The 26,014-nt window shown below is 43.8% G+C and overlaps 1 protein-coding gene across 1 annotated transcript in view; it reads right to left on the bottom strand.

The window, feature by feature from the left end:
* Positions 1-26,014, bottom strand: part of LOC145401316 (lachesin-like) — a 158,785-nt gene that overhangs the window by 119,288 nt on the left and 13,483 nt on the right. Inside the window, exon 4 of the mRNA XM_080273642.1 lies at positions 25,760-25,906. Within this exon, the coding sequence (XP_080129768.1) occupies positions 25,760-25,906 (147 nt within the window). The remainder of the gene's footprint in view (positions 1-25,759; positions 25,907-26,014) is intronic.

Below are 26,014 nucleotides of genomic sequence, written 5' to 3'. Positions count from 1 at the left end.
TGAGCACTGCAGCTAAGCACCCCCTAGCATCTGCCCCACCTTTACCCTTACCTTCTGATGATATGTGAGCACGAGACTGCAGTGATGGTTGCATGGGTTGGCCAGACGGCACTCCTTATACTTTATCTTAATTAATCGTGCTGAAGAGCCCAAATGACATCTATTATAGCATTCATCAAGATCCTGAACACATTACAGTTAGCATAATTACAGCACGCTATGAGGTTAGCACAAGGACTGTGGTGGTGGTGGCATGGGTTGGCTAATCAATAAAAGTATTACTTAAGCATGCACTGTACCTCGACTTCTGTTGTTTTCACTTAAGATCACATATAACATCAAATACCATTCACATGGATAATGCACAAATCATATTTATCATGATTAGGAAAACTACACAAAATATTACGTAGAAATAAAACAAGACTTGCCAAGTTTGTTGAGAACGGATGGGCTTGGACAATGAGGTGCGTAGCGAGCAGCGAATGCGAACCTGGACCGAGTGTCTGGCCCACGAAATAAGTACTTTTCTTTTCTTTTTGTCCCCTGGTTATCGTTGATATAAATAAGGGATGACTGTTAACCGAAAGGGGGTGTCAGAAATTGGCAACATTAATCAGGGTTAACGCTAAGTGAGGGATTACCTGCATAGTATACACAGGAAAGTTATGTATATCCGCTTAGGCATACTGTCACTAAACGTATATCCATAGATAAGCTATCATCTCTGTATACACTAATTTCATTCCAACTAAAGAATATGTATCGTAACGCAATACAACAGGCGGTTCTGAGAGATCAAGTTCACTGCACTAAAGTATAAACAACGCAAAAATTTATTGGCTAGTTTCTCTAAAGTTCACATTCAAATTTTGAAATAACTTCAAATATTGAGCCAGCTGTAATAACATAAGCAGGTGTAGACTAGCAGCTGGAAAAGTTACATTCAGAGGAGAAGTGTTAGAAGCTGAGATCCGTGAAGTAGTTTATGCAGTGGCGTAGCCATGTCTTCACAGACTGAGGGGACAAAGTGGGGACGAATCCTAATGGGGGGGGGGGATTATTAAACACTATGAACACATTATGCATTAGATCGACCTAAATCTTATAGGGGGGGGGGGCAAAATTCTGACTGGGGGGCTGAGCCCCCAGCCTCCCCTCCTCCCCGAAGTTACGACAGCATGTTACTGTTATGAAAGTGGAACTAGAACCTAGCTAAAGCGAGAAAGACCAAGAACCATAACACAGATTCTGTATATATCGAAGGAGTAGAATATGGTTGATATGGGTCAGTGTGTGTTGTGTCCCTTTACAGAACAAAGACAATTCACATATTACCACCACAGCACCTACCTATTCTCTACCTCGGTGCAGCCCATTCCTTTATTACTCCCTCCCTCCCTCTGCTTCCCTCTCCCTCCCTCATTTATCTCCACTACAGCACCCCCATCACCCCCACCACCCCTCAGCTTCCCGTCCCTCTCTCTCTCCTCACCACTTAATCGCATGTTGGGCCGGACAATTTACGACTTTTGCAATGAGACTTGACTATTTGTCGGCCTGTCACCCGGCCTCTGTAAACAACGAGATGCGATTGTGTTTTTGTGGCGAGTTTGTGGGATGGGGGTGGGGGTGTTAGTGAGGGTGTTTGTGTGTATGTGAGGGTGTTTACGTTTGCCTGTGTTTGGATGTTAATGTGTGTGTGTGTGTGTGTGTGTGTGTGTGTGTGTGTGTGTGTGTGTGTGTGTGTGTGTGTGTGTGTGTGTGTGTGTGTGTGTGTGTGTGTGTGTAAGTCAGTGTCCGTGTGTGAACGTCAACCTATCTTTTGATCTTTTGTGTGTGTGTGTGTGTGTGTGTGTGTGTGTGTGTGTGTGTGTGTGTGTGTGTGTGTGCTGTTTTTGATGTCAGTTTGCTCGTCTCCTGGCACACCTTTTCTTTCTCCCTGTGCCGTGTCTGTCCTCGTCGCCTCGGACTGGAGTTGTGTTTCCCTATTTATCCTCTCACGTCCAGGGCCAAAGCTTAGCCAGACGCTTCTCGTACTGAAGGGGTTAATTATATCTATTACGCCTGCCTCCACTCCGCTTAGCCTGCACTCTCTCTCTCTCTCTCTCTCTCTCTCTCTCTCTCTCTCTCTCTCTCTCACACACACACACACACACCTACTTTCTGAACTCACTTTTACGTACCACAATGAAGTCCCTTATATTACATTGTTGCCATCTCCGAACGATTTTATTCGGGTCGGAAGATGCTTTTGAAAGTACATGGGTTATCTGTCATTAACTCATTCACTACTTGGCTATTACTAGGATACACTCAGGATGAATCATATCGTAAAGTAACAGTAAAAATAAACTGCAAATGCAATCATCAGGCTCAAAGTATTCATTTTTCTTACTGTCTAGATCACTGTCTTTTTTCATTTATGTTACCTGTTATTCTCTCTTCTTTGTTTATAATCTCACGTATTGTTAATGTCTTCCTCTCCTCTTAATCCCTTTCATTCTCTATTTAACTTCACCTTGTTATCTTCTGACGCAAGTACTCAGCTCGGGAAACACTTCTTGTAGTGAAAGGATTACTGAAAGGTACTTCTAACCCGTCCAGTTCGAAAAGTATCTCCTCTGCTAAATAAAATGATCCTGAAGTAGCATGAATTATCTCAGGTATGAAGACATCTGCATGAAATGTTTAATATTCTGTTGCTCCGCCAATTTATTTCCCTTCAGTACTCTCCACCTTATGTCCGTGTTTCAGCTTTCTTCACAGGGGATTCTTCCAGCTGTTTGTTATCACTTGACATGTTAGTATCACCTATGTAGAGATAAAAGGACTTCATGCTCAACTTACATGCAGATATAAAGTCAGTCTTCTATTCTTTTTTCTTCTTTCGTCCAAATTTCCAATCATCATCGCCACACTCTAACCTCAGACTTGATTCTTGGAAGCCGCTAGCTTCTTTGTATCGTTTTTTCGTTCATTTATTTCTTCGGGTAATTAGTTTTCTGATCTACCTACATATTCGTTATTTTTCATATTTACTTACTTTCAGGGGATCTGAAGTTTAATGGACTCGCCTAAATAGCAGTTTAGTTTGGAATTCACGTGTATAGTCGTAATTACACCAGTGGAGAGGAAGACTGATCGATTCAAGTCTTTCACCGCACAGAAGAGAAGATGGAAAGGAAGAGTCAACAAGAGGCATATCCCAGGCTGTTACATACTCCAGACAAAGAAGAGTCAATGACGAGTTTGCTAAATAATTTTAACATACTCCAATTCCGTAATTTTTTATATGATAATCTTTTCTGCAGGTCACACCTACATTTAGGTCAATACATTTTCAAGGGATCATTTTCCTCGACTTTCTTTTATCAGAAATACAACTGAGTAAACAGACAGTGAACCTTGCACAGCCAGGGGTTGTTGTACACGTGCCTGCGGGGAAGGTGCTTGACGTATCGACCTTCTCCTGTGCACTCACAGTGGCAAAATTTATAGGTTCAAGCCTTAGAGTTGCCCCTTAATCAGTTTTGGAAAACGCCCTACATCATGCCTCCTGAATGACGCCTGGCACAGGAGGGTTATGGTGATTATTGTCGTGTCGTGGAATCTGATAAACACCTGCCTTCCTGCGTGCCTAAAAGAAGCATGCAAACGGACTATGACATTAATATTTCGTACATTTCTAACTTTTAAGTGACTTCTTCTGTTCCAAGAAGTTCTTTCCTCATCCCAGTGTCTGCCTCTCATCCTTACATCATTACTCTCTCCCCACCACCACTTGTACTACCCCTACCATCACCATGACCACCATCACTTCCCCAATCACCACCATTCCCTCAACCCCACCCCCATCACCACTCCCCTCAACCCCACCACCACCACCACCACCACCACCACCAACACTTCTACCACTATCACTACCACCATCAACACTCCTACCTCTACCACTACTACCACCAACAAGAACAGCTAACACTCCTGCCCCTGCCCACCCATCCCTTCCCCCCCCCCCACCATCATCGTTTACTTCCCTCTATTCTAACTTCTACCATCATCACCATCAAACTCCACCTACCACCACCACCACACCACCACCGCCACCATCACCATCTACCGCCTTCTACACTTACCAGCATCACCACCACGATCATAACCACCATCTAACTCCATCTACCCCCCAACCACACCCACCACCACCGCCACCATCACCTTCAGACTCCTCCTACCGTCACCACCACCAATATCACCACCATCACCAGCACCACTATCACCATCATCACCACCACCATCGTCACAACCACCACTATCACCACCACCATAATTTAACTGTCCCTACCACCACCACTACCACCGACACCTTCACCACTACCATCTAAACTCCCCTACCACCACAATCATCATCACGTTTAACTCCCTGTAACCTCCAGAATCACCACCATTACCTCTACCACTACCACCACCACCACACCACCACCAATACACCCATCATCATCACTGCCACCACCACCATCACCACCACCAGCATCACTACAACCATCACCATCATAGTCACCACCACCATCATTACAACCATCACCACCACAGCCACCACTTCCACAACCATCACCACCACAACCACCACTAGCACAACCATCACCACCACAACCACAACAATCACCACCACAACCACCACCACCATCAGCACCTCCATCCTCTCATCCTCTTCCTTACCACTGTACATACCCCTCCCCTCACCCCTCTACCCCTCCTTTACTACCCACTCTACCCTTCCCTTCACTCCTGCTACCCCTCCCTCTCGTTCACTACCCTCACTCCCTCTACACTACATCAGAGTAATAATTTATCTGCTTTGTTAATTACTAGGGATAAACGCCGCCATAATACTGCACATGTGTCATCGCCCCGTCACACGATAACTACTGTATAATGCCTGGGTAAACGGGTTCCTTTCACTTGCTGTGGCTTTCTTACCAGGCGTATGTCTTCGTAGTATTTTACGCCTGCATCTAACCCCTCCACTATGAAATGGTCTCTTAGGACAAGTAAAATCGGGTGACGGTAGCATTTATATTAATTAATTTATTTATTTATTTTTGCAACTCCAGGCTCATCTCGTTGTGAACCCTTGGACCGCAGGAAATCGGCGACTTTGGTTGCTCCAACAGGTCTTTTGTTGGGGTAATGCTGAAGGACTGTCTGGTGCTGTAATAGTATGATGCATGTGGAGAGTACGTGCGATGTACTGTGGGGGACTGCACTGCTGTGTGGGTCAAGTGGATTGTTTGTGAGCTGAATTTTGTGATACTGTAGCAGTATTGGATGGTGGCCACATCGCAGTCTGGCTAGAAGTACTCGTATATCTCTGGTCAGGGAAGTTTCTGACGGGTATAAATCTAGTGTATAACTGGTCTCAAAGGATGCTGACTGGCTGAAGGTTTTGCATGGCTGCGGTGGCAATGTATTTAATACGAGCTAGCGAGCGAAGCGAGGGAGCCATTTTTACTCTCAGTTAAGTTTGGAAACGAGCGGTTCGACCCGACCCGGCCGTCACGTTAAGCGGAATCTAATAACTTTACTACCATGTGAAGTACAGATGATATTCTTTCTGCATGTGATACATTCATTCAATAAATTTTGTTATCAACTAAAACTTCACCCATAAATATGTAGGAACCCCTTGGAATCTCCAGTTTTCCAGGGGAGTGTTCGGCTCTAATCTGTGAACGCCTCAATTACGAAATCAAACAGAAAAAGGTTTTCCGTCGCAACACAGTTTTTAGCATCAACTCTAGTAATTAAATATCAGATATTCCGACTGATTTTACATAAACGTTTTTGCTCTGTTTTGATGGAGAAATCACCAAGGGAAAGCACCCCACTTCTGGCTTTAATCATTTCATCAATAACCAAGTCTATATTGTTTCAGTTTCGTCGACACGGCAGGTTGGCAGCGGAGATTGTAGAATTTAGCATTTTGAGTGTGATGAATGCCACGGCGCCTTGCTTTACACCAGCACTCGCACACCGTTGGAACCTACAGTATGTTGCTCAAACAGACCCTAAGCTATATTAAGAACTTCGTTTTTCTTCGCTTCATAATATTTGCCCCACAATTCTCAATGAGCGATTCTTAATTTCATCAATAGTCGAAAATCATCCAGGAGAAGCGCCCTGTTTCTTACCTTCATCCTGTGATTGACAGTCAACAATTTGCCGTAGTTTGTTGAAACTACTCAGCCAATGTGAATATTCCGCGTGGTTCGTACGATGCGATGCTTCTATTAGGAGGGAGCACAGCTCAAAACAACACGTGTGAGTTTCTTTCGTGGTAAGTCGATGCGCTGTTGAAGATTCAAACCTCATCAATGTTACTATGGAAACGACATAACCAAAGTTCTTGAAATAACAGACCTGATAATCCTGTCTCCGTATATCAGAAGGAAATTTTCATAACATGGCGCTCGCTCGCTCGTCACGCGCTCACACAGAGAACTTTACTGGTGTATGTGTTTGTGAATTGTAGTGCTGTGTGAAGGAGGAGGCATATTGCTGAGATATTCTGTGTAATGTTGTATGGTTGTTCGTTTCTTGTTTCATTGTGAGGAGGGATAATGCAACATCAAGTGAAAAGGGTGAGATGAACTGAGTGCTTCTCATATTCATATGAACTTTGACTGATATTGTTTTTGTTTCTTGATGCAAGTGATCTACGTTTGTGACATCAGTGCATTGTGTGTGTGTGTGTGTGTGTGTGTGTGTGTGTGTGTGTGTGTGTGTGTGTGTGTGTGTGTGTGTGTGTGTGTGTGTGTGTGTGTGTGTGTGTGTGTGTGTGTGTGTGTGTGTGTGTGTGTGTGTGTGTGTGTGTGTGTGTGTGTGTGTGTGTGTGTGTGTGTGTGTGTGTGTGTGTGTGTGTGTGTGTGTGTGTGTGTGTGTGTGTGTGTGTTTTAGGCTTATCCATGTTTTTGTTGGTCAGGGCTGGGATCTAGCTTGAGCTAGCACGGGTAATAGCTGTTTTAACAAAGTTTGTATACAGTTTTCAAAGAGTCTTTCTGTTATTCAAAAGTAGTGCTTGTGAGTGTCTTCAAGACATCCAGTTTAAGAGACGCCTTCCCACTGGTGCTACTTGTGTACTGAGAAAAGATTATGTGTGTGTCCAAAGTAAGTTCTAGAATTTGGGATGCCCCTCCAGTGGGAGGTGTTGATTGACAAGGGCAATATGTAGGTGAGTTTAAGGTTCATGTCTGTCTGGAGCGAAGAGGGTAAGTGGTTGATTTGGTTGGTGAGACAGTCAATTTTGTCTTAGTTAATTTTCTGGTAGGTTTAGGTATAGTTGGAGCTGAGTTGCTGTTTACTGGGATATGGAGTGTTGTGAAGCTATTGCCAAAACGTCGGCATGGGACCTTTCTGTTAATGAAGGGGAAGGGGCTGGCAAGTTGTGGAGGAAAAGCTCGTGTAACGAAGGAGAAAGGACTGAACCCTGTGGGACACCTCTGGATAGTATTCTGAATTTGAACTTTGGTTTTGGTAGAGTACTTGATCTTGTCTGCCTGAAAGGAAGCTGGCCAGCCATTTTTAATATCTTCCATGTTTGTGCCCAAGATTTTCTTAATTAGGATGTGCTCTGGTACTGAGTCAAACGTTTTACGCATATAGCTGCTAGGAAGGTTATCAAAGATGGTTGTTTCTTGCTGATGCCATCAAGAATGTGAGTTGCTTTGGAGGGTAGGTGGTGGCTGAGTGTTCAGGCTGGAATGCATGTTGGGAGTTAGAGAGAAGGATGGGGGGTGATATCCTTTAAAACTTGCCTTTCCATGAGTTTGGATGATGTGCAAAGTATTGATATTGGCCTGCATGATGCGGGATTGTTGGGTGGTTCTCCTGGCTTGAGTACTGTAATGATGGTAGCAGATACGCAAATAAAAAAAGACTTTATCGTACTGAGGAGTTAACTGAAATTATTTTCAAACTTCATGACAACAAACGGTCTCCCCTGCAATGAATTATACAGATTGGCGATAGGAGAAACATGGCTGATTAATCACGGCACTGAGGGATCTAAGTACATTCTCTCATAGCTCTGTATTGACAAGGCTGCACCGAGTAGCAACAATGATCGTGGCACATCATACTGGATAACACAACAGACCATCATCATGCCCTACCCTCTGACTACTGGGTCGCACAGCTGAACGAAAAGTTTTGTATAGTGATCTCCCATGTAACAATATTTAAGTGCACCAACACCAGCAACAACAGTATGTCCAAGAACTGTTAACTCCCACAACCCTAGCACGTCTGCTGTATTCCATGCCCACTACCGAAATGACAATTTTTTGAAATATTGAAACTGACCTCTAGCAGTCTTGTATCTCATTGCTGGTACCGAGCTGACGAATTTTTGCAGCTCAGGAAGGACCTTTCGTCCTGTGTGAGTTAATGAAAGCTACAACTATCTTCCTCAGATCGAAATACATCTACTAGGCTCAATACAGTCACTTAGCAATAAAAAGAAGATAATTATGACGTTCACTGGCTAAAGGCATTAAAGTTGTGTGTGTTGGACTGAAAATTAAGAATACTGGTAAGTTGCAGACATAATTAATGATAAAAAATATGAGTACAACAGGTTGACACTTTGGCCATACCACAACCCGTAATGTGTTGAGCAAAATACTGAGTGGGAAAGGCTTCACCTCCTTCCTTTCCTCCCATGGCCCTCCTCCTCCTCCCTCCACTCACCCTAAAACCCTTCTCCCTCCCTTCCCTCCCTGTTCCTCCATTCCTCCAGATTCCCCTCTCCCTGCCGCCCCTTCTCTTCCTTCCCTCTGCCACCCTCCGTTCTCTGCCTCCTATCTTTACCTCCCCTGCTCCTTTTTCCTTCCCCCTGGCTCCCCTACCCCTTTTTCCCCTCCCTCAGTCTTGCCTTCCCAAGGGTCACCTACCTCTCCTTCCCATTCCCCTGGATCCTCTACTCTCTCCCCTACTCATTCCTCCCCTCCCACCTCCACTCCCTTGCTCCTCTATCCATCACTCCCTTCCCCCTGGTTCCCCTATCCCTTCCTCCCCCCCTCATTCCCTTACCTCTCACTCCCCTCACCCAGGCAACCCCCTCCCCCCTCCCCGTTCGGTCTCTCCTGTGGCACTGATTGCATGTCTGGAAAAGTGAAATTTGTGTTAGTGGCACCGTAGAGTTTTATGTCTACACCCGGAAACACTGTATGATATCTGCCATGAAAACTGGACTACGTGTGACCACCTCGGACACCGACCTCAACTACCCTACTTGTTTCCCTGGGTCAAGATGCATCCCTTCTGTTGGTCTCACCTCTTTAGCACGATGACACTTATTCTTTTTCTTTTCTTCTTCCTACGGCCATACGATTTAATTAAGCTTAAAGTAGGCCTGCTGCGGTAAAGGGACTATAGTAGGACTCGCCTACGTTTGCGGCTGTGGTGTGGCCCGCACCTGTGTACAGTGTTGCCACGTTTTCTATACCGTTATCTCTCTCTCTCTCTCTCTCTCTCTCTCTCTCTCTCCTGGCGGGAAATGTGAGCCACCCTGAGTACTTTTGATTCTTTTATAAGTTATTTATAATTGTGCTTTCATTTGTTAATTTGGTTTTGTTATATTTAGTGATGCCGACAATGCATTCAATGCATGCCCCTCTCCTGCCTCTCTCTCTCTCTCTCTCTCTCTCACCGACTGGGTGTGGAAGTGTTGCCGCTCGCGAGTGAATAATGTTTTTCTTTTTTTTACTTTGGTATTGGCATATGCCTACTATTTTGTCCTACATATTAGCTTATGATTATAAATGTGATTATTCCTCGTCCTTAAAATTATGGTAAAAGCCGGTAAATGTGAGCATTTTTCCCTAGCAACACCTGTACAAGCTATGCTTGGGTCTACGGAGGTACGTACTTTACCTTAGGCCAGACTGGGTGTGTAAGTGTTGCCACTCACAAGAATTACATGAATTATTTCTTTTATTTTGGATATTGGCATATTTCTTCTTTTTTCAGGCTCATTATCTTATATCCATAACTGTGATATTATTACCCACCCTAAAACTACGCTAAAAAACATTAAAAGTGACTACAATTTCTTTTAGCAACACTGTACAATATGTAAGCCATGTTTCTGTGTTACTGTATAAATATTTTATGCATAATAAGATTACTGTTGATTCATCCATCAAAATACACAAGTGTAGTTTTTATTCATCTGAATTTATCGAATTTGTGATGCCTTGTACATAAATAGCTTCCGCTTCACATCGCAAGTTGGGGAAACGTGGCACCATTGTACACAGGTGCGGGCCACACCACAGCCGCAAACGTGCGCGAGTCCTACTATAGAAACAATCTCCAGTATCCCCTTCAGTACAGTGGCGTCTTCTTCATTCCATTGTGCCCACCACCAGGCGATGTTATTCGGTGTAGAAAATACATCTCGTAGTGAAGGGGTCAACCTGTTCAGTGCCGGGGCTTTTCATATATATTTATCCTTGGTATCTCAGGACAAATTTATTCCGCTTTGGAGTGATTTTTTGAAATGCAGTGCTTAAATAAGGTTTCATTAATCCCCTCAATAAGAGATGTCCTTCTGAAGTTAAATATAATCGTCAGTTAGCAGTGAGAATGAAGTAAAAATAACAATCTTCGGCTGAAAGAGCTTGTCTGAAGGACAGACAGACAGGCAGACAGACGAACACGCTTACTGACATTCTCTTACTGATGTGTTTTCCTATGAATATCTTAAAGCCATCCATTGGTGCCACGGTTGGCACTATTCAGCAAACTCCCGGACCAAAAATACTCCTCACCCCCCACACCGCTGGCACCCCCTGAGCCGAACCAACAAAGGTAAAGGACACTGCCAGCCGCATACTCAAGAGGTTAAGAGGACTTTTGACACCTAATTATGTATTTTTCATATTGCACCTTATAAGGCCGCAGCATCCACCATCCATTCACTCGATGCAGTGCCAAGTAGGATGGTAATCATATAACCGACAAAACAGATGTACAGTATATTGGTCTAGCTGATCAAGGAGTTGCAGCAGATGTGGTTCATAAAGAATATCAGTCTAAGGGAAGATTGGGTTTACAGCTCACATAACATCACACAGGGAATGGTGGCAGGTCAATCTTGCCCTCAATGTATGAAATGAGTAGTGCAGATCCGGCCCTCTGTTATATTATCAGAGGAAGAAATAATTACTTTCCTGGGGAGGAGGAGGGGCAAATTGTGGGGTCCCATCATCTGTAAAATCTGGCCTGGGTGAAGGTAATTTCGTGTGCTTACATAAAGACTATGGAAGTGCCCCCCCGTGAGGAGTGCTCATCGGGGGTCGCACCCTATCTAGAATGTCGCCGGGGTGAAGCTCTTTTAGTATGCAAAATTTCCTGTTTTTAGGTTACAAACTATGGCCGGGTACAACGACACTGCCGGGTTGCCAGTGGGCCGACCCCCAGCCCGTCATGGACGAAAACTCGGTGGTTCCTCCCTTCATAAAAAGTAGCCAGGGTGAACGTCTACTACCTCTTCGGTTATAAACTGAGGCCGTGCATAGCGACTTTGGCCGAGACCACCAGAAGCTGTCCCCCCACCCTGTGTGGAGAGGCCGTTGGGGGTCCCACCATGCCAGTAACGCTCATCCATAAGGTAAAAAAAAAAAAAAATCGTGTTCCGAGGTAAAAAAAAAAAAAATTAAAAAAAAAAAAAAAAAAAAAAAAAAGCCGTGCCTCACGGTTCTCTTTGCGACACACGGGGGCCGCCGTTCCCAGCCCAAACTTGGTCCGGGGTTAGGCTTACTACTCAGCAAAATTTCGTTTTCCTAACATTCCTATTCCTGCATCCCACCCTCCAAGAAGGTACAATGACTTAGGAAGGGAGGGAGGGACACTGTATTTGGCCGCCCCTGTGAGTGCTACAAAAGTAAACTGCTAAGGAAAAGGTGTTAGAAAAGCCCACGATACCCAGGATAGCACGACCCAGGGAGCGAATATAGAGTGTGATTGCATGACTCTTTGCAGTAACAAGTTATTGGGGAGGACTAAAATTTCTCCCCTCCATGCACCATGCCTACCTCCCGCTGCAGTGTGTCAGACGGTCACACACACACACACACACACACACACACACACACACACACACACACACACACACACACAAACCTTGCCTTCGTCTGTCCACCTCTCTCTCTCTCTCTCTCTCTCTCTCTCTTTCGGCCTGACGTAATAATAAAATGCAACATCGAAGACTTGCAGGAAAGGACAAGCATTAACAACAACAACAACAACAAAGGCTGGATTCATGATTGTATGGGGAAAAAAATGAAGGGATAGTTTTGTGTGATATGTACGAATGTCCACACACACACACACACACACACACACACACACACACACACACACACAGGCGTACGAGCATGCATGAGCCGTCCGTGTCCTTGTCTGTCTGAGTGTATGCATGTATGAAGCGGTATCCATATTGCAACACCCTCCCCCCCCACCCCAGCATTTTCAACCTGCACGCCCCAGCTCTGCAACACTAGTCGTCAATCCGCTATCTGCAACTCGCTCTTGATTACCTGTTGCAACGCCGGTCTGGTCGTGCTGGCGAGTGTTGCTGTTGTGGCCTTGTGTTGGAGAGAGAGAGAGAGAGAGAGAGAGAGAGAGAGAGAGAGAGAGAGAGAGAGAGAGAGAGATTGGTCGTGGGCTGCAGTGACTGATGGTTGTGTTTGGGTGATTGCGGTGATTGTGATTACTGTTGTTGTTGTTGTTGCTGTTCTTGTTGTTGTTGTGGTGGTGGTGGTGGTAGTTAAGAGTTACTGTAGCGATTATGACTCTTTTTGTTTGTTTTGTTGTAGTGGTTGTCGATCCAAGAGTGACTGATGATGGTAAATGCTGTTGTTGGTGTTGACGTGGCTGTGACTATAGGACTGCGGTGACTGTGGCTGTTATTGTGGTGGTGGTGGTTGTGGCTGAGTGTGATTGTGGTTACAGTGATTACTACTGTTGTCTGGTACTGTGATCACTGTGGCTGAGGGAGCTGTTTGTGGTTGTGGTAGTTGTTGTTAGAAGTTATTGTGATGACTGTGACTGGCTAGTGGGGTGTGGTGGTGACTGGGTGTGGTGGTGACTGGGTGTGGTGGTGGGGTGTGGTGGTGGCTGCGTGTGGTGGTTCTGGTTGTGACAGCGTGTGGTGTTTGTGATAGTTACCTTTGTAATTGTGGTTGGTGTAACGGTTGTGATAGTTGGTGTTGTGGTTGTGGCAAGGTTTTATGCCTGTGATGGTTGTTGTGGCTGTGGTTGGGTGTGGTAGTAATGACAGGTATAGCTGTGAGTAGGTGCAATGGTAGTGGCAGGTGAGGGTGTTGTGTCAGTGAGAGGTGAGACTGTGGTGGTGATGATGGTGTCTACTGTTCTTACCGTTACTGTGCCTGAGTGACTGGCATGTTGTAGTTGTGGCTGTGTACTGAGGCCATTGTGTCTGTGGTTGTAAGTTTCATATTGCCATGGTTGGTTTCAATGCTTGCATTTGTCGTGGTTGGCTGTGGGACTTGTGGTTGACTGTGGTAACTCTTGTGGTGGTTGTCAAGTTTGTGGCTGGCGTGGTTAAGCGTGGTTTGTGGGTAACACCATTAGTACTAAGCGGAATTGTTTTTCTAGTTTATCCTTGCTAACTGCAGACGATTTCATTTAGCTGAGGTGATGCTTTCCGACCTGTAAGACTTGGGTACAAACGTCACTTATTCTTTCACTATTAACAATCCTATATAAAATCGACTGGTGGAAGCATGATGAAATACCATCGTAGCAGAGCGGATAATTGTGCTATTTTTTTTTTTATGTGTCTAACTCCGGGCTAAGGCTTCAGGGCCTAATCCAAGGCCCAATGGTCTCCCTACACACCTCCACATGTCACCACTTCGGCGCTAACACCCATCGTCCATACTGAATACATGCTAGGGCTGTCTCATACATGACTGATATACTGGTATTAGCGGGGATATTTTTACGATATGTCGGCGGGTCTTCTGGTTGATCAGTAATGTCTGATTTTATGGAATTAAAATCCTTAAACTGTTCCCCGCCCCAGCCAGGACTCGATCCTGGGTCCATTAGGACTGCAGGCTACCTCTCTACCGATTCAGTTGTGATAGTTGTGATTGCCTGTAGTGGCTGTGATTGTAGCTGATGGTTTTGTGTGTGTGTGTGTGTGTGTGTGTGTGTGTGTGTGTGTGTGTGTGTGTGTGTGTGTGTGTGTGTGTGTGTGTGTGTGTGTGTGAACATCACCTCCACCTGCAAGCTCTCTCTCTCTCTCTCTCTCTCTCTCTATTGAAACAGTAAGCGACCACTTTCCCATTTCCCCGCTTATCATTTTGTGCCATCATAGCGTCACTTCCTCTCTGCTCCCTGTTCTACCCCTCCCCTGCCCTGGCCTCCCCTCTGGTGGTGGGGACGGGAAGTATATGTCAACACTGGTCCCTTATGATGGCCTGCTCAATCACATGCTGAGTGGTGTAAGAAGAGACTCCCCGCCGCATCTTCCTTACCATGTGACACGTTATTACTCACACCATTAACTACTTCATGATCGGTATAACTCTACTAACTTACTTTAACACCCAGACGATTCTACTCAGCTGGGAGTGATTTATGGTTGCTTGTGAGTTGTAATGTGAAGCCCGTTTCTGTCACATACTACCAACAGGGTCGTGCAATGTGGCAGACCTAGTAGATCTTCTGGCATCTCATCCTTCTTTGTTTTTTTCATGTCACTCGTTAAAGTACTATGCTCTTCAGTGACACATTCCTTGTACGGTCGTGGGTTCTCTTGGAGACTCCCTCGGGTCTCTTTCGTTCCTACTTCTGCTACGACACGTTTAGCCCTTTCAGTTTTATGTCGTTTTAAATATATTCTTGCTGCCACCAGTCAGCTTTATTCAGCTTTGGAAAGATCTCTCGTACTGCAGAGGTTAACAGCAGTCTCCCTCTACACTTTCACTAGCATGATGTCTATAACTTTACTCCTACTACCATCGAACACTTATTACATTCAGAACGACCTCTCAAACCGGCGAGGTAAGTACTCTCTGGCATGTTATTTGTCCAAACTGTGTCAATATATGAGAGGTTTCAGTGGCCTTCCAGAGAATAGTTACCTCTTTATTACGCGAGGTCTCTCCTAAACTGAATAAATTCGTCTGACAGCATCATCAAAAAAGACACTGTTATGGACTGAGTTACTCCCAAACCCTTCATTACACGAGTTTCCCATTAAGCTAAATAAAACAGCCTAGTGATAGCATGAGTATAATAATGTACATGTGCAGTTTCTTCCACTGCATTCAGAGGAAACATGGAAGCTGCATACCCAGCTGTGCAATATGTATGACGATTTCGTTGAAATCCTTGTGTTCACTTTTCCCTATTTCTGATTGTTTTTATTTTGGGGATAGAGTTGACCCTCCTAAGAATCAATGGGGGAGGGGAACGCTCTCAAAGTATCGCATTACGGATGGAACTGGGTGAGAGGGAATGACCCCCCCAAAAAAAAAAAAAAAAAAAAAAAATCACAGTAGGAAAACTGTACATAATGGAAGAGTTTCGGTGTAACCAGACGAACTCGCCTGGGAAGTTTCATTCAAATCTCTCCTCCATTTGTGATCGTTGTTATTCTGAGGAAGGGGCTTACCCAACAAGAATCATAGAGGGGTCACGCTCTCCAAGCATTGCATTATGGATAAGAGTCTATTGTACAACAGGTACTATAATATCAAAGCCATATCTGCCCTCCTTCTCCTATTTTGTATCCTTTATAAGTTTTGGAGGGGACTGAACCCCCCTAAAAATAATTGTAGAAATTTTTATATACTGGAAGGCAGAAGAACTGACCTGAGAAGTATTTCTGGAATCCATGCGCTCACTTTCCCCTATTTCAGATCGTTTATACTTTTGGGAGGAAGCCTGACCCCTCCAAGAATCAAGGGGGCGGTGGGTAGTCAAGCTCTCCAAATACGAGTATCACAATACTGATGAAAGTCCATCGAACAACATGTAGCCTACTGAGATATCACAGTCATATCTGTCCTCTTTTGCTGTGAAGTGATTCCCTGGTTATCGCACATTTGGTTGTAAAGGTTTTCGTTATGACTGCTAGATGAAAATCTCTACTACTGCCGTTATCACGCATTTCTCGGCAAAAAAAATCTCGTTATCGCGGACCTGAGCTGGCTTCTGCCGACAATGATGGTGCAAAGTCTGTGGTTTCTGATGGCTTTGAGTGATCCAAAGATGAGGCCCTACATGAGGAGGCAGTCCGGTAGAGACCATTAACTCTCCACCCCTTAGACTCAGAACCTCTTCCCGCAAGCCAATCTCAGGTCTTTATATGGTATGTGTTTCTTCCCTATTGTGCCCTTTTCATAAATTTCTACTAACCTAACCCTGTCTATGTGTATTTCTCATACCATAACAGTATGTATGTATTTAGTGGGTCTAAACTGTTGAAAATGGGAACATTGGAGTTTACAAGTGAGCTTCCTGGTACCAATTAGGATAAATCCCATAGGTTCCGTGCTTTTGTTATCTCGCAATTTCGTTATCACGCACTAAGTGTGGCATCAATTATACGCGATAATCAGGGGATCACTGTATGTGAGAATTTTCAGTTTGGTGAAAGGGGACTGGACTCTCTAAAAATCATGGTTGGATAATCTATATAATGGAAGACCTTCCATGTAACCCAAGGAACTTATTTCATTCAGAGCCATCAAATAGCCTTGAAAGGATTTAAATACACACACACACACACACACACACACACACACACACACACACACACACAAACAAATACACACACACACACACAAACTCACACACACACACACACACACACACACACACACACACACACACACACACACACACACACACACACACACACACAGGTTGGCTGAATCTTGCACAGCGGTATAGGACGTGATGTCAAAAGCTAAACCATCCTGCTTCATAGGAATGATGCTAAAAACAGTTTGACTAGTATTTTCTTCAAAAATTCTGTCTATGGTTTCAGCAGGAGGAACATTGGTAAACAAGGATTCTGTTACATAATCAGCCATAACTTACTGTTTACCAATGTTCCTCTTGCTGAAACAAATAAAAAATACATATAAGTTATGGAGAAGCTGATTGAGGTTACTGCCAGTCCTTTCACTACACAAAATGTCCCGCTAAGATGAGTAAGACAGTCTAGCGGAAGCAGGGTATTTGTTGACAGAGAGATGTATAGAGAGATACACAGATAGAAAGATAGACAGATAAACAGATATAGATACTGGTGCACAGAAAAGTTAATGGCCCCCCAAAAATCTTGACATACAGAATAGTTTAATGTAATATGGGAAAATTAACCCATCCACCTAACGATGGTCTGTCCTAAAGCAAAGAAAAAAAAATTGTTTGGTGAGAGTAGATGAGAATGTAAAAGGCTCGGGCTGACTGGACACTGATTCTCTTCCCTTCTTTGCAAGCGATATCTCAGTTGTTGCGTAAAAACGTCAGAGACAAGTAAGCATCAAACGCAAGATATGTCATCGTGCTGAAGTGATTATCCTCGAGGAAATATGGCTCTGGGTATGGCCTGGGTCAGTGTCTCAAAAAGGTACCGGTTACATTTACATCTTTACATCACTCATTCAAAAAACAAAAATCTATCAAAAATAAAAAATAAATCTAACTAAATCCAAATCCTTATCTAAGTAAACCAGGTCAACAATTAGGTCAGTGCTAATGTACATACAGATCCAGCCCCAATAAACCATCAATACATCCAGCAGGCAGAAATGCATAATAAAGATTCCAGACTCACAAAGAATTCTTAAAGTTGCCATCACAGTCCTTGGCCAGCCACACCACCGGCCACCACCACACCGTCTCTCCTTCACACCGATATTCACCAGGTCACACATACAAGTCGCCGTAATTAACCCCAGCTAAATAAAACTGTTTGACGTCAGCTGGATTAGAACGGTAGACATGTCCCGACCGTGAGAGGGTTTGCGATACCAGAAATAGCATCCTCAGCTTCCAATTTAACTGGCCCTGAACTGAATACAATCATCTGGTATTAACTCAGATATGATACAGTTGACGTCACCATGAGTGTTAACCCCTTCAAACAAGGATTTTTTTTTTTTTTTTTTTGGGGGGGAGGGGCGGGGCTGGTTATCTCCGGGTGATTTTGTTCAGCTTAAACGAATGTTTTGGAAGTGGAGTTGCGAGAGATAATCTTCATTAATACCTTCAGTAAACTAACTGTCTCCAAAGTTCAGCAAAATCGTACGAGGCTGCAAGAGGATAGTAAATGTACGTCATCTGAGTGAAGGTGTTAACTTCTTTCTTGCTTTTATGTCCACATTAACGAGCAGAAACATGGCCATGTGAGGGTCCAGTGTTGCCGGTAAAGCTGATTTGACGGTTTCCCCTGGTGTACAGCACCAGTTGTATGGTAATGTTATGTCTTGAGACACACCCCTGACTCAGACAAACCAGTGCCTGGATCTGGGTTTGGTGGGCTTAAAGACACCCCTTCATTACGATGACGTATTTTTTTCTTTCTAGCACTAGACGACCTTATATTACTACAAGACGATCTAGCAGCGTAACAGTTCATTATGGCTGTATCTGACCCCTTCAGTAACAACATCTTTCATGCAAGAATAAACCGTCTGATGGTAGAATGACGACCAAGCCAACACATCATCACAGTGAAGGATATAACTGGGTCATAGGTGGATATTATACTACTTGGATACGTTGGCGATAGTATAGTGCAATTCGCACACCTTAACTTTATTTTCGGATGTTTGCACCATATTTCCCGTAACTCAATGACACAATAAAGCAATACGACGGCCCTACATCCTTTCTTTGGCACTTCTTTGTGTTCCGCACCATATTCTAGTGTTTATCTCTTCTTAAAGCTGTTTATTAACAATGGACACATGACATTTCCAGGTCAAGTTAAAGAAGACAAAAGTATAGTGGGCGGGAGAGTGGCTATACTAGATGGTTGGGGTGTGCGTACACTAATGGGCTGGGGTGTGGATATACTAATGGGCTGGGGTGTGGATATACTAATGGGCTGGGGTGTGGATATACTAATGGGCTGGGGTGTGGATATACTAATGGGCTGGGGTGTGGATATACTAATGGGCTGGGGTGTGGATATACTAATGGGCTGGGGTGTGGATATACTAATGGGCTGGGGGTGTGGATATACTAATGGGCTGGGGTGTGGATATACTAATGGGCTGGGGGTGTGGATATACTAATGGGCTGGGGTGTGGATATACTAATGGGCTGGGAGTGTGGATATACTAATGGGCTGGGAGTGTGGATATACTAATGGGCTGGGGTGTGGATATACTAATGGGCTGGGGGTGTGGATATACTAATGGGCTGGGGTGTGGATATACTAATGGGCTGGGGTGTGGATATACTAATGGGCTGGGGTGTGGATATACTAATGGGCTGGGGGTGTGGATATACTAATGGGCTGGGGGTGTGGATATACTAATGGGCTGGGGTGTGGATATACTAATGGGCTGGGGGTGTGGATATACTAATGGGCTAGGGTGTGGATATACTAATGGGCTGGGAGTGTGGATATACTAATGGGCTGGGGTGTGGATATACTAATGGGCTGGGGTGTGGATATACTAATGGGCTAGGGTGTGGATATACTAATGGGCTAGGGTGTGGATATACTAATGGGCTAGGGTGTGGATATACTAATGGGCTAGGGTGTGGATATACTAATGGACTGGGGTGTGGATATACTACAAGACCTGTAAACTGTACCCGTAATCTCTACGGTTCACACACTCACTGCCACTGCTTCACAAAGACAAGTAGTTATCCCCCTCACTACAATAACCTGTCACACTGTTTTCTTGTTTTCTTATTACGATTTTATTCAGCTTGGGACAGGCTTTTGAACTGGAGGAATCAGATGTACAGAAGCCATTATCACAGCAACTTCCCTATTAGAAAGCTCTCCCAAACTGAATAAAGTCATCTGGCAGCAAAAAGAATTAACTACAAAAGACGTTACCGGACTGAAGGAGTTAAACTGAGTGTGAGCAAAACACAAAAGTAAAGAACTGTAATTCTCTCCCACCCATTTAATTATTATTTGACACTCATGGACGTAATCGGCATTGTCTGTTGCTGCTACATCGTAAATAGGATGCGTAGAATCCAAAAGAAATAATATAGGAAGACAGATAACTGGGAATAGTATCATTAGCTATATCCAGTGCATGTATGCCATTACTCCAGTTAACTCATTCACTGGGATGTTTCTTGTTATTATAGTCTCGTTACTTGTATACGATTTTGTTCAATGTTGGTGAGACTTCAAACTGGAGAGATTTCATGTACTGTACCTTCATTAACTCCTTCACATTGAGGGGATCTCCTAAAGCTGAATGAAAATTGTTTGACAGAAGCAAGAAACAACAGAAAGAGATCATTGTACTGAAGGAGTTAATCGTCATTCAAGTCTCCAAAAACAGGGATGAATTCAAAAGCTGGATGGATAATAAGCCACCGAAGAACCATTAGCGTCAGCAACATTACTCCACTGACAACCCATATTTTGGAATAGTAGTTTTGATGTAAACTACTGCGTACTGAGGGTAATATGCCACTTGAAAACTGAACACACCGGGGTAAAGAAATATCTCCTGCTCGGGGAAGCGATATAGGAAGGAAAATGTTCATCATCATCATTATGATCATCATCACCATCACCACTCCAACACTATCCCCACTGTTAAAAATGAGGAATGAATGTAAAGGTACAACTATCAGCAGTCAATCTACCATCCGTTCTATCTAGATATCTATCTGTCTGTCTGTCTACCTGTCTACCTATTTATCTGTCTATCTATTGTCTGACGCCTCATCCTATGAGAGACAACCTTGACAAACGGACATTCAAGCTTTTTTGTACCAACTCGGTAACGACGTCTCTATTCCGACACACTTCCCTCCTTATAATACTTGCACCTTATCTCACATTACCCTTATCTCACTGTCTCGTTCTCAGTCACCCTCTCCTCACGACTATCACACACTCATACACTCCCTTGGTCAGTGTCTTATTTTCCATCCGTTCGACACAGTTAAACACCTCTGAGTGTTATTTCCCCCTGACAACATCAGTTTCTACACCACATTCTTGACCCATCCTTTAATTTGTCTATTTATCCCTCCATGTTACCCCATAAACACTTTTGAGGTAACTAACTTCTCACTTCTGATTTATGTCCATTAAGCATCATCAACACTGCGACAGGCTTAGTGTGTGTTAGTGTTGGAACTAATATAGCGTCATGCAGTGCTTCCTTAACTCTCACTCTTAGATTCTTGCGTTTCATCCTTGTTCTCTACGTTTCTGCCACCTATCTTACTTGCTGCATCCTTTTTTTCTTTTCCATTTCATCCTTATACAAGCATCTTTACTCGTAACAGTTTGAAACACTGGAACATCTACACATATTCCATTTCTATACCATTCAGTCTCAACCTTCAGTTTGTCTCGGTGCCTCTTTCAAACACTGCTCTTTTCGGCATTCACTTTTAAATTCTGCCTTTCGCATGCACCAAGGAAGTTTTCTGCCAGACTCACATCTGCTATTAGCATTGCATCATCTGCAGTCAAAATTGCATACAGTTCTCACTCATTACTCTCTCTCTTAAGAGCCATTCCCGATTCATGTCTAGCCGTTTTCACCTCGCTTCTTATTCCATCCATAAGCACATTAAACTGTCGTGGTGACATGACACCATCTGTTTTAATCCAACAATCAAGCTGGATCAATTCCTCATGATTTTGCCTCACCACAAATACTTCGGCATGATATGAAAATTTACCATCCATCTTATACTGTATATATTTCTATGGTCGCGGCGCACGACCCTGAGGTTGTCACTATCGTACCATGGCAACCTACCATTCAAAAGTGCGTCCGATTTCGTATCATATTATACATAAATCATATTATTATGCACGAATATATTATACAAGAGTATTATTATACACGAACATATTATTCACGAATCACATGCGTCTCATTTATACACGAAATCAGACGCTCTTTTGAATGGTAGGTTGCCAGGGCATGATAATAACAACCTCAGAGTCGCGCGCCGCGACTATAGTACCTTCCACAATGCCTCCCAATCTAATCTACCTTATTCCTTTCATCATATTCATAACTGTTACAAACAACGTCTTGTCCAACTTTAAAATTCTTTTGCCACACATAGTAATGCAAATATCTCATTAACATCTCCCGTGCCCCTCTCCCCCCCTCCCCTCGAATCCATCCGTTTCTTCACGCAACAACTTCTCTGCGAACACTTTCATCCTCTCAGTTAACGCCCAACAATACACCTTCCCTCAACACTTACCAAACACCCCTTTGGTAGTCACATTCTCTCATCTACCCCTCTCCACCAAGTAGTTAGTTATACCGTCCTTCCACTCCTTAGGCACTCTCCCTTGCATCCAGGCTTAGCCTATCTAAACAGCTCCTGGATCCTGTCTGTAACTATCACGCCTCCCTCAACGACATGATTCACTCCCACCAATCACTTCTAGAGCCTCTCTTGAGATTATTCACTGACCAACATGCCTCTCTTCTACTGATCTCAATTTCCTCCTTGAACATGCCTCTCTACTACTGAATTCATTTTCCTCCCTGAACATAGCTATCCTCTACTGATCTCTCCTCACTGAGCATACCTCCCCTCACTGAGCATACTTATTCTCTACTGATCTCTTTCCTATCTGGACATATTCTCTTCTGATCACTCTTTCTGCATCAAAAATACATCTCCTCTATTAATCTCTCAGCGGTACCTTTCCCTCTCCCTCTGATATAATCCTAACCAATCCTGAAAGCACAGCATCTTTTTCCTTTACCAGTTTCAATAACTGGTTGAAAATTTCCCTTTGATCACTTCTATACCCCACCTCCTTCCACTACCGCACTACCATTCCTTCCACTACCGCACTACCATTCCTTCCACTACCGCACTACCATTCCTTCCCTATTCCTCTGCGACTCTCACTTCATCCTCTGACATACGTTACTTGTTTCAAGAGAGCTTCATAATTTCTTGCCATTTGCTACATAATTATCTGCAGAACTTTTGATGTACAATCTTCTCTCTTACCACTCTTTTCCCTGTTCTCCTAACAAACCTCCCACAAACATATTCATTTATTCGTTCCATCTAAATATTGCATCTCCATTACCACATTCAAAGAAAGTATTTTCTTGCATGTTTGATGCTTCCTGAGCTTTATCAAAAGTTTTATCAACTTTTCCTACAAGTCTCACGTTTTAGTCTCGTATCCTCTTTCGTTCGCCTAGCAGCTAAACTTGTCTCATAAGCTCCTCTCTTTGTATCCACTCACTCTGTTGTTTCTTCATTCCATTAGGCTGGTCTTTTCATCCTCCTCCACCTTCTCCTCTTCACTCCTCACCCCCACAATCACATTACCTCACTCTTTGAAAACTTTCCAAATCTAATCACCGTCCTTGTACATCATGCATTCCCAGCCTTTGAGCCACTCTACCTTCAGATTGGCTCTTCACGTCACTCTTCAACTCGTCGTCATATGATATGTATATAGGTCATAGATGAAGAGGCCCTAAAGCACTGACTCAAACACTACAGGTAGAGCAAATTAACTTTGGAGGGAAAGCTTTGTCTTTTTAATGCAACACATTCACACGAACGAAGGTTATTCTCTTGCCAACAGATCGATGCTCTGAAAAGAAAGACTTCCCATAAACCAGAAGAGATTTATGAATACCAGACTATTAATCTGGAGGAATCAAAAGGGGTTTTGAAGCAAAAATTTCCTCGCAGTACCGTATATGAAAAAGTGACGAATTTATTCTTGATGTGATGGGTGAACTGTTGCCTCGAGGAAAATCAGTTTCTATGGCAGAATTTGACGAAGGGATATGTGACTACCTGCGTAATACCACACATAATACCAAAGCTCTTACGCTGTGAGTCAGTTTAAAGCCCTTCACAGCCTCTGCATCACCACTCCTGCTACACCCTGACCCTAGGTTAAGTCACCGTCTGCCTTGTATTCCTCCACTGTCTTTCCACTTTGGTCTTCCTTTCCTGCTGCTCCCGTTATATCTGCTATTAACACATCAAAACCTGGATTTGCTGCACGTGTGAGTTTGCATGAATGATACTTACCGTCCTGCCCTTCATCTACTGGCTCACAGTCGCCAAACTTATAGCATTAGTGTTCCCAAGCTTATTAAAATTCGAAGATGCCACCATGCGGAACAAATATCATCCGCCGTCCATTAAAAGTAAAAAAAAATCATTAACTTTCATAATCCATGCATTCCATATCCCACATTGCCTCAACATATCTTTCTTGGCAGTTACAGGTTACGGCGAAGGAAATTTATATTTAAAAATATGTAACCACTACAAAGCACTCCCACTGTACTGCTGAACGAACTCTAGTCACTGGTGGATCCAACCTAAGCAGAACAGTGTTGGGGAGGGGACGTGAGCACCCATCTCTTCTGGCTTCCACACTGATCCTACCCACTATCATTACCATATCTACAATTCATCATCCATCATCATCATCATCATCAACAACAACAACAGCATCATCCCATTATTAAACAAGTAGGGTGGAAAGGACCCAGAAGTAGAAGAACGAAATTATAAAAGTACTGTAGGATAGTCGTCAACACAGTGTTCAGTCAGATGGGTTATACATTTAGTCATACAGCATTTAATCCTTTGAAATGCTCGGCTCCACCTCTGACCCAGCCCATTCATACATATTTTTATCCTTTTTGTACGACTGCTTTACGAATTTCTACATTTCTTACTCTATCCAAACTGTGCAAACCACGAACATTCCTAAACAGATCTACTTCCACTATTCTCCCTCTAGACTGCTTACAAACACACGCCATACCAGCCTCCCAACTATACATGAATGTGGACGCTAACATCCTCATAAAACATCTGTAATCAGTCCTCTGGCTCGTATCAATGCCTTTATACCATCGACTACTATTCTTTCTTGAGCAACTCATTTCTTTCACTTGCTCTGAACATTTATCTCCCATTTTTTATCACTGGATTGTGTTACTTAAAGTCGTCCTCCAGTTTAAGTATCTCGCCATTCACCAGCGTACTGAACCCTTACTCACCCTCCGTTTCAACAACGATCATATTACTTATACATGACTTAATTTTCAGGCTCCGTCGCATACAAACATCCATGAAGCTATGTACCTGGCCTCACACATCCGGATTAAAGATATCCGACCCACCATCATTCACCATCAGTACCACTTCTGTGTCTGTAACTCTTGTTGTGACCTCTCTCACACCTTCCTGCCATAACATACACACAGTTAGGCAGATACACAGATCCATAGATTGATACTGCAGAATAACAGTGACATCAAACAAGCTAGTCTCACTCCAACACTGCTACTGAACCACTCCTACAAACACCCATCTACCCCTACACATATCGCACTAGCATCATAAAAATACATAACATTCATCAACCCTGCATCAACGCCATATATACATACCACAGTTCCTCCTTGTTCATCGCGCCATACCCTACAACTACAGTTAAAAGTTTGCTGGTACATACAGTGCTGCGTGGGGTCGTGTGGGTCTTCTCTGCGCCATGTGACGACGGGGGGCGGGTACCCCCTGGCCTTGCACTCCAACGAGACGTTAGTGCCCTCCCTCACCACCAAATCGCCAGTCCACGCAGTGTCCTCGATGTCGGGCGGTACTGGAGAGAGAGAGAGAGAGAGAGAGTTGAATGATAAAGATTAAGAGAGTATGAGACGATTTTGGAGAGAACGCAATTGAAGAAAAAGAAGGAGGAAGGGGAGGAGAG

This window comes from Coenobita brevimanus, chromosome 55 (assembly GCF_032717465.1).
Source record: "Coenobita brevimanus isolate Jiangsu-jjx chromosome 55, ASM3271746v2, whole genome shotgun sequence".
NCBI classification, from domain to species: Eukaryota; Metazoa; Arthropoda; class Malacostraca; order Decapoda; family Coenobitidae; genus Coenobita; species Coenobita brevimanus.
This window is presented reverse-complemented; position numbering and strand designations above follow the sequence as displayed.